The sequence below is a fragment of the Trachymyrmex cornetzi genome, unplaced genomic scaffold (assembly GCF_001594075.2).
Source record: "Trachymyrmex cornetzi isolate Tcor2-1 unplaced genomic scaffold, Tcor1.1 scaffold23, whole genome shotgun sequence".
Classification (NCBI taxonomy): Eukaryota; Metazoa; Arthropoda; class Insecta; order Hymenoptera; family Formicidae; genus Trachymyrmex; species Trachymyrmex cornetzi.
Genome location: NW_017296956.1, coordinates 1,922,025 through 1,931,823, shown reverse-complemented (window position 1 = coordinate 1,931,823; position 9,799 = coordinate 1,922,025). Strand labels below are relative to the sequence as shown.

Below are 9,799 nucleotides of genomic sequence, written 5' to 3'. Positions count from 1 at the left end.
CACAAATTCTCTGCTTTACAAACACAAACAAACACAAATTCACTGCTAAAAACAATTCACTATTTTAACTTTTAAGCACGCGAATTATCCGCATTAATAGTATTAATTATACTCTAATGAGTATATTTTTATTAAGATTTTAGGAGGGATATTTTAAATAATTATATATATCCGAGTATATATCCGACTATATTAGATTAGAATCATATTTACTTATTATACATATATTCCGTTTTTCTTTCTTCCGCTCTTTCTACACAATCATTAGCTGCGTTCAAAGAATATATCAATAACAGTGAGCACTTACTTAACTGTTGAGTCAAAAAACGAAACATCTATGAGTACGTTCAGATTCCCAGTGGGAATTTCCCACCCAAGTGCTACAGGGAATCCCAACGTGAATAATGTAAATAAGTCACTAGGTGTAAACTGATCCTAGGAATTTTTCCACAACAAATTTGGGCTATTTCACTACGATCCGAAATTTATTATAACCTTATTGACCGTGACGGTCGTGACCTATCAAAATGTATAATCAAAGAAGTACCGATACAAGTAACGAGGTCATTTTCGTTACTCGTTACTAAAGAAAATATAACGTCGTTACTTTTTTCGTTACTAATAAAAAAAATAACGGCGTTACTAAAAAAAAATAACGAAAAAGTAACGAAAAAGTAACGTCGTTACAAGTAACGCGTTACTTCCCAACCCTGTATATTTATATTATTCATGTATATATACAACATGAAAAAGGTATCAAGTACACACACGTTACATAATAAACCAATTATGAAATATATGAAAACATGAAAAAATTACAAAAAGATGGATGCCCCAGCAAGGCACTATGCGTAACAAAGATGTAATTTCTTAAGTTCGTCAAACTTTTTTAAATTAATCGTACGTCAATCACGCAACTATAGAAAGAAGTAATCTTTTACGTATTTTTTGTATTAAAATATGAAATCTTCTCTTGCAAATTTAAAGAAATTAATTGATTTGATATATATACGTAATTTATTAATAAAAAATTTTTTTGGATATATCACTTTCGACTCTCAATCCTTTGAATTTTTAAATATTTAAGAATGTAACAAATTAATTTGAAAAATAAGCTTATATCGTGGAAAGATTGGTCGCTTGTGTAACGCGCACGGTATAATAACTCGCCGAGAATGACGCGCTGCGCCACATCAGGACGCCAATCGTCGCTTTTAACATTCACCCCTTGGCGCTCTATGGATTTTCCATTAGTTCCAACCTGGACAACCGGTTACCTGAAAAACGCTATGCCTCGGGCTGCTAGTCAAAGGTAATTTTTCATGATAGATCACGCTCGGCGTGTCGCTCATAACGGCGAAAGGTAAGCCTGGTGCGCAGCAGAAGATCAAACGTGCCAACAACGTCGTCGGCCCTCGTTGCTCTTGTCGCTGCATCCGTCGACAAGTGACTATCGATCGTTGTCTCCATCACCTACCGTTCTCTAATCGACCGTGTCTAAATTGAAATTTCGTACAGCTTTTAAGACGCGATTCGCAGGTATTCCAACATTCAATACTTTCACCCTTTCGAAATAATTACGTTCCGAGAGCTTCAGATACGTTCTTAACATCGCTACCGATTTGTGTGATGGTCTCAGTTACTGTTAATAACATTTTATTAACGGCGATACTTTTTAGTGACATTTTGTTCAATCTCGTTTATTTCGGCCTTTGTTTCTTTCCGTTTTGTTTTAGATCATTGATTTCTAATGTTTAATGATTTATTTAAAAAAATGTAACGACACAGCAATAAGATTAGATTAAGAGATAAATTAGAGTAACTAATTAACAAAAAAAAACAAATAATTACTTACCCAAAGACACCTACGGCGACGGCAGCTTCGCGTAAGGCTCGTTCTTGATCCATCTCTACGAGAGCTTCCGGTCTGATGGTGGCAGTATTCCTTGGTTGACGTTCATTCTGAACAGCTACAATTTGTTATTTTCTCATGTTTATAAAATAATATATGTATATTATATATACATAAACACAAATATAAAAATATATACACATATGTATACATGTATACACAATACGTATATATATGCACACGGGGGATGTTTTCATTTTAATTATCTATTTAAAACTTTTGCAAAAATATTTAAAATATTTAAATGACATATTGGCTGCGTTTGTGGAGCGCGCTATCAGCGCTGCTGTATTATTATACTTTTAGATCTGTTTTTTATTTTTGCATTATATGCACATAGTGCACCAGTGCACATAAGTTAAAGTGAAAACAAACACTATGGATCACTATGGGTTATTGTGACAGAAAAATACAACGTTAAACTTAAATCTTCTGTAACTTTGTAACTATAATTTAATTCATTTGAAGATTTTTTTTAAGTGTTATATAAATTTTACATTTTAAATGTATGCAAATTAATCAGATAATATACATTCAATTTTAATGATATATAAAAAATTGTTAAGCTATTTTACGAATAATCTCAATCAGTGTTCTAGTAAAAAATGATAAATAAACATTTTAAAAAATGTTCGAAAATATCAATTTTCTTTAAAATAACATTTATTTGTCGAATGCTATTACATAAGAAAAGAACTACCGTTATGTTGTGCAATATTTAGTACAATTGTTTTGCGATGTAGTACAATTGTAAAAGTGATAACTATATTCTCTGTACATGTACATAAATCAACCATTATGTAATAATATGGAGGAGGTAGTAAATAAAACCAATGTGGTATTTGCAAAACTGGTATTTCGTTAAAAATCGAATCGTTTTTCCGATTGATTGCTAACGAGACATATCGTAACATAGCGCGGTGAAATTTTTACGATAGATATTCATCGCGTCGCACGATCACTTTTCCAATCTTTTCTTTTTTGTTCATTTTCGGAAAAACTGGCAGCCTCGAACGAAAACATATATTGTAAACGGCGATACGCTCGACGAACAATAAGAGCATTGTGCCGCTCTTCAAATTCGTGAATGATTGAAACATTATTGAAATATTAGTTGAACGGATTCACGGGAATGGGGAACGACGGGGGTTTGCGGTTGTCTGCCGCCCTCTCGTCAAACTCACGTAACGCCATGTTATATCACGCTGGCGGTCTGCATCTGACACGCGTGAATTCAACAAGGCACGCAGCAAACTAGCAACGCTTATTGTTTGTAATATGTAACGCAGTACGACCACCTAAAAGTTTCATTTATCAATCATCCATGAGAAAACGAAAATATATTCTGATAATGATGACGATGATAATGATTACTGTACATTTCTATTGCAGATAATAATTGATAAATAATAAATATATAAGCCTTTCAAAATTGAGATATCATTATCAGTACATTTTCCAAAGGCAATGGTCCGAAAGAGAGAGAGAGGGGGGGAGGGGAGAGAGAGAGAGAGAGAGAGAGAGAAAAGAGAGAGAGAAACTCAGTGATAACGAGTTCCGTAGATACGTGATATAATTTTCGCAATTCCTTCATATTTTTTATATAACGTATAAAAACATCCACTGGTTTTTTTGTATTTTGCATTTTGATTAAAGAAAATCTGACAAAAATCTATATCACCCTATATGAAAAAAGTATCACTTGGGATGGGATATCTTGTACAGATTTCTTTTTTCTAAAACATTCCGTAAATAACTTGCAGAAATAAACGATTGGGATCGCCAGGGTTAATGCGAAAGCGCCGTCGTTTTTATTCACGCGAGCCAATCAAGCGCATTTGCAAGCTCATTCTCGTGAGGTTCGCCGCGACGAAGTATTCGTTCTCTCGTTGCCGCCGTAAACATTGCGGTCGTTAGCGACAGTCGCGTGGCCTTCGACGGATCCCGAAGGGTTAATTGGAGGAAATAAACGTATGCAACATGCAGCCGACCATCTATTGCGCACGCGGAGACTCGTTCGCACCCTTCGGCGCTTCCCGGTCGCGACTTCGCCGATGGAGATAACCAGAAAGGACTAAGGACAATGTCGGGCAAAGGGTGCTCTCCTGCGGTGCGGCGACAATGCAAATGAGAGAAATAATCTGCACGAGAGGGTGTTCGCGCGTTCTGCTTCGAGAATCCGTACAAAAAATGTTACGAGGGATAACAATAAAACTATATTTGTGGATATGAGCAATAGTATTACGTTTTTAATGACTGTCACTTAGTTTTAGTTAACAATCAACTTTCATAATTCATATATGCGATCTAATATCGAATTATAGAAAAATAATACTTTCTTTTAACATTTTATATATACGAGATTTATGTTAAATACTGTAGCGCATTATTTTCTTATTAATTTATCTATTATAATATTTACACAATAGTTAATGAGAAGAAATATTTTTAAAATCGATAGTACTTTTTTAAAATATTCTTAGAAGAGATAGAATTGTGAAGAGGATTTATTATCCGCGGAGAATGAGAATAATAAAAATAATGATGAATAATTCTGTACATAGTATAGTGACCAAAGGGATTGTCAATTAAAAAAGCGAAGAAGTTGAGAAAAGGGGTGGTCAGAAAGCAGGACGACCTCTCGCAGCGAAGTGAATGCAAATTAAACGGAAATAGAGCGTACGGGGCGTTTATCTTTTCTGGTGTGAAACATGTCGCGAGGACAGTAAGAGCGGCAAGGATAGAGAGAGAGAAGAAGCGGAGGTCCGACGAAACAAGAGGACCCCATTAAGCCGCTCAGCAGGTTGCACGCCGGAGGTAAAGCGAGCCGACACGCTTTTTATTATTACGAAATTACTGCGCGCTCGTTGCCGAGCCGCTGCTAAAAGGGAACCCGGGAAAAATTGCGCCAGGCTCGCCGACAATAAGTGCCCTAATCGCGCGACCATTAAAGTACGGCGGACGCCACGAGTCTCCTTTTTGGTGCTTGTGACACAAGAGTGTCTTTCACCCGCACTAATATGGCTTGTCGTAATTATTCCGCTCACCTTCCCCACGTAAATCTGAAGAGCCAATGCGTAGATTTGTCACAATTGGAAGAATTTCATTGTCAAGCATTTTCTCGATTTCAATTTTTTACGTACTCTCATTGTGTTCTATTAATTTAGTACATTTGTGTATCTTATTGTTTTTAATTGTCGTATGAGTCATTTTTAGATTATCAAATTATTGAATGCTTTATTATTTGTCGCATTTTCTGATATTTATTATTAGTAATGTAAATATGAACAACAGTTCAATTTTAATTTCTTTCGCGCGTTCTCTTTTTCTCTCTTAAGAAGAGTTCTTAAAAAAAAAAAGAATTAATCAATCAACAGATCAATGACACGTTATTGGTGATATATATCACGTCGCGTCGATCACCCTTGCAAAGATATTGGGATCTCATTGCAAGTTCTCGAGACATTGTCACCGAATAGGAGTTATGGATCCGCCGGATTATCCATTTTCGTGGATAATACCGGAATCAATCAGCGGTAGGAAAGTGGAATTCGGCGGACCCTTTATGTTCGCGACATAAATAACTGGATAAAGGCGGGGTGAAGGCTTGTACAAGCGGAAGTCTGGCTGCGCCGAACATCCTCCGATTCAATTCCTAATGCCTCCCAGTGAGACACGGGCGCGCACCTGTCTCATCGTCTTTCTCTTATTCTTCCCTTCCTGCATTCTCGTTTCGGCCTTCAGCATCGTTCCGTTGATAACTTTCTTATTGCCGAACTCGGTGTCGCAAAGGGAGATCTTTTCGATTGAATTTGATCGCGTCGCAGCAACACGTCGATTTTTATCCCGGAAATCGCATACGTCTATTTGAAATTTATCGTACGGCAAGAAACTTTATTTTTAATAACATTCGCCCGCGCGCGAATGCATGTACAACGCCATATTTATAGTTTTATTCGATTCTCTATACCTATACTTCTTTCTTTCTCCCATTATTATAATTGTTTTTGAACATTACTTTAAATTGTGAATTTCTTGCTCAAATTAGTTGAAAATGCATATGTTGTCACTCACCATCCTTATTCATTCCCATTTGCATACATTTCTTCAGACGACAAGCCTGACATTGATTTCGATGCGCTTTGTCCACAACGCATCTTCCGGTACCAGCTTGACATCTGTATAAAAAATATATAACATTTGTTCAATTTATTGTGATACATTATATGTGCTGATAGATTCCTGCTACAGAAATTTTTAACATATAAATTTAGGAAAAATGACCCATATATAATCATATTTAAATATGTATAAGACACTATATACAAATATATATATGAAATATGTACATATATAATTAGACATAAATTATACAATTATATGTAATTATACATATACAGGCTATTCCATTTTAATTAAAACAGCCAATTTCTGGAAATCACGAGGTTTTAGAGAAAAAATATTTCAGATACAACACACACATACAACAAAAGTGGAACGGTTTGAAAGAGGACGTATTCTGGTTACACTGTTTTTCTCTCACGTGGAGGCATTAAAAAGATATGAAGGCCACCTCCGTTTTTTTAAACGGAATTATATGATTTCTTTACATAATATGATTTCTCTAATTAGTTTGCATAATGTTAACACGTTAAACGCTAAGTCTATTTCGTTTAACTTACCATTTACGCCGCACAATACCGTGGGCTGGAGAGAAGAGGTACGCGCGGTGCGCGAAGTAGCAAACAAAAGAACAAGAGGCAAAGTGATGTTGGGACGATTAACGTATCGTCAGTAAAAGATACAGTACAGTTTTGTTCTCTAAAGCAGATTTATGAAATATTTTAAAAAGTTTTTGAGATCGGCATGACGTAAATGGAAAAGTCCGGTGCTGGTTCGTAGAGACCGGCGCCGCGGCGTGTTGTTTACTGATTGTGAGTTTAATAAAAGCAAAAGCATTAAGGTAGAAATATTAAAAAATCAATTCAAGGTAATTTATACTTTATTCTGCACATGTTGACATAAAATGTTAAATATTTCGTAAACTATTGATTTGTTATAATAATTCTTTAATAATTTTATAAATAGTATATATAACGAGATAAATCAATTGGTGTAAAAAGAATATATAGTTGCTCATTTAAAAAAGTATCCATTTTGCCTACTCATATTTTTTTTAAGCAACTATATGTTTTCTTTACACCAATTGGTTCATCTCATTATTCTGTTTATAAATGTATTAAGGTACAATTATCAAAAAATTAACAGTTTATGAGATATTTAATATTTTATGTAATATATTATATTTAATATTTTCACTGAAAAAGAATTTGATGCGCGGTTTACAGAATCAAATGCCTGATCAGATGCGTATATAAATTCACACAGAAATGTTTAACGACTGAGATCTGCTTTAACTCAAGAATAGGATTTTTCTTATTTTAATTGGATTTATTCTCATTGATCTGCTTCAAATTATAAATATTTACAAAAAAATATTTACGTTTCCATAAAAAATGGTATTTTTTTTACTACTTATTGGTTATTGCAATGAATTGATAAAACCTTGATGGTTGAATGGTGAGGATATCTACACGGAATACGGGAAAAGGATTTCGGCGCTCGGTTTGCAGAATCGGATATGTGTATATAAGAGCTGTCCTGGATCTGTACTCTGTAACTCGTTATGCTACAGTCGTTATATGTTCATAACGATTGCATAATGAGTTACAGAATACAGGAGTAGACTAGGTACTTTTGGCTTGAAATTGAAATGTGTCGGTATTCATGCCTATTACCATTTCTACTCCTCGCTTCATCTCTTCTTTGGGATGATTAGTCTGAAAAGTTTTTGACCTGTGTCATTTATTATGTTTAAAAGTATTTTATTACTAATATTATAAGATACTAATAAAACGGGCCAGAGATTCAATGCTGGCTATAAAAGATTCGATATTTTTATGTTATAGTATAATGTCTAATCATTAATTTGAATTATTTAAAAAATTTCTCATCGATCTCTCTCTCTCGGGTCCGTCAGCTAATTTTCAAAGATAGCAAAAAAAAAATGCGTTTTTTAAGCATTCTAATTTTATTTTTCTCAAAAGCCTGGACGTGATAGAAGTTTCACTTACAGTTTTGGATTTAGCGTATCAAAAATTATGGGAAACTACTTCTTTATCTGAGATAAAAATTATTTAAATACATAATGACGTATTATTCCAACATCTAATTTTGACCGCAACTGGAGTTTTTCGTACTTATGTTAGTTGATTTATTCATATAAATCCTGTGTTTCTATCTTAACATTACTTATACAATTGTTCGTATTTATATATGATTACATATACATAGACTATTTTTTTCCGGAAACCTACTTGTTTTAAAATATTTGAAATCTTTTACCTCGCAGATAGTTAAGAAAAAAAAAAGGTTTATGATGATGTCAGGGATTTAACCTGGATTGCATAAAGATTTTCGGTTTTAAATCACAGAGGTTTCATCCATGCTGTGTATAACAAGGGAAGGAAAATAGGACTCCTTTAAGGTTTGATAACGAAATGGCAGGGACTGTCGCTGAATTGGACGAGATTAAGAGGGATAAGAAGAAGGTACGTGACCCCGGACAGTCGCCTCTTTACGTTAGTCAGCTCGAAGGGATAACTGAGTTATCTCAACAATGAAAGTAATCGAATTTAGCACCACGTCCCGAAGAGTGCGCACCCCGGATTTCCGACAAGTGCGTCCGAATTTCTTCAACTTTCCGCCAGGGACAAAAGCTACGGAGCTACGACGATTGTTGATGAAACGTTGTCGTCAAGGATTGAATGATCTTGCGAAGGATGACAAACTTATTAGAATTCGACGCTACGCAAGCTTAAAATCATTATTTTTATCAGAAAAACAAAAATTTAAATATAAGGGGAGAAGATTTTATTAAATATAAAATATTCTATATGAATTTTTTAAAAGAATAATAAGTAGTATATAAAGTAACATAACTCTGTACTCTTTTCGGAACAGATTAAATAAAAAATTATTAATTCTCATTTTTATGCTCTTTAGTAGTAATAAACTTTTTTGCATTAATTATTTATAATCTTTTTCAATGTATTACACAGGATGTCTCCGTACAAGTAGTTCTTTTTATCTCGCAAACTAACAGAGATAGACTTGATAAATATGGTCTCAAATTAAACGACTCTAACTAAACTTTATTGTAAGCAAAGTGACCATTGAAAAAAATTATTTATATTATAGAATGGAGAGGTTTGTATAATAATTTTTGCACAATAAAGTAAATACTTGATATAATAAAGTCGTAGTATCTGTTCGAACGAACACACACACACACAATGTGTGATATAACAAAACTATTTTACAAATTATATAAGATATTTTGGGTTAAATTTTGCGAGCGATTATTATCTTTCAATTTCGACCCTGATGATAATAAGTTTGTCGCGTCGCATTCTCCAATATGCTCCAGCACACTCCTGTCATAGCTTCTATTTTCTCCAACGCGCTCGTTGAGTAGGAGCTATGATAAGAGCATGTTGGATCATGTTAAAGGTTGGAGCATGCGATGCGAACAAATCTCATATTATCACATCAATCATAATGCGAGAGTCGGAAGTTGGCCACATCGCAGGGTCAGAAAAAGAGATAATAGACGCCCGCAAAACTTTAAATCAAAATAACTTATATAATTTGTTAAATAATTTTGTTATGTCATATATCGTTATACTCATTAAAACAAACGCTACAACTTTTATTATATCGAAATATTTATTTATTGCGCAAAAGTTATGCACATCTCTTCGTTTTCTAACATAAATAATTTTTTTCATTAACCACTGTGCTTATACATATATATATATATATATA

The 9,799-nt window shown here is 34.1% G+C and overlaps 1 protein-coding gene across 1 annotated transcript in view; it reads right to left on the bottom strand.

Moving 5' to 3' along the window:
• LOC108760844 (photoreceptor-specific nuclear receptor) overlaps window positions 1-9,799 on the bottom strand; it is a 36,136-nt gene that overhangs the window by 11,049 nt on the left and 15,288 nt on the right. Inside the window, 4 exon segments of the mRNA XM_018507087.1 lie at window positions 1,856-1,970; window positions 5,600-5,617; window positions 5,620-5,775; window positions 5,987-6,090. Coding sequence (XP_018362589.1) covers window positions 1,856-1,970; window positions 5,600-5,617; window positions 5,620-5,775; window positions 5,987-6,090 — 393 coding nt within the window.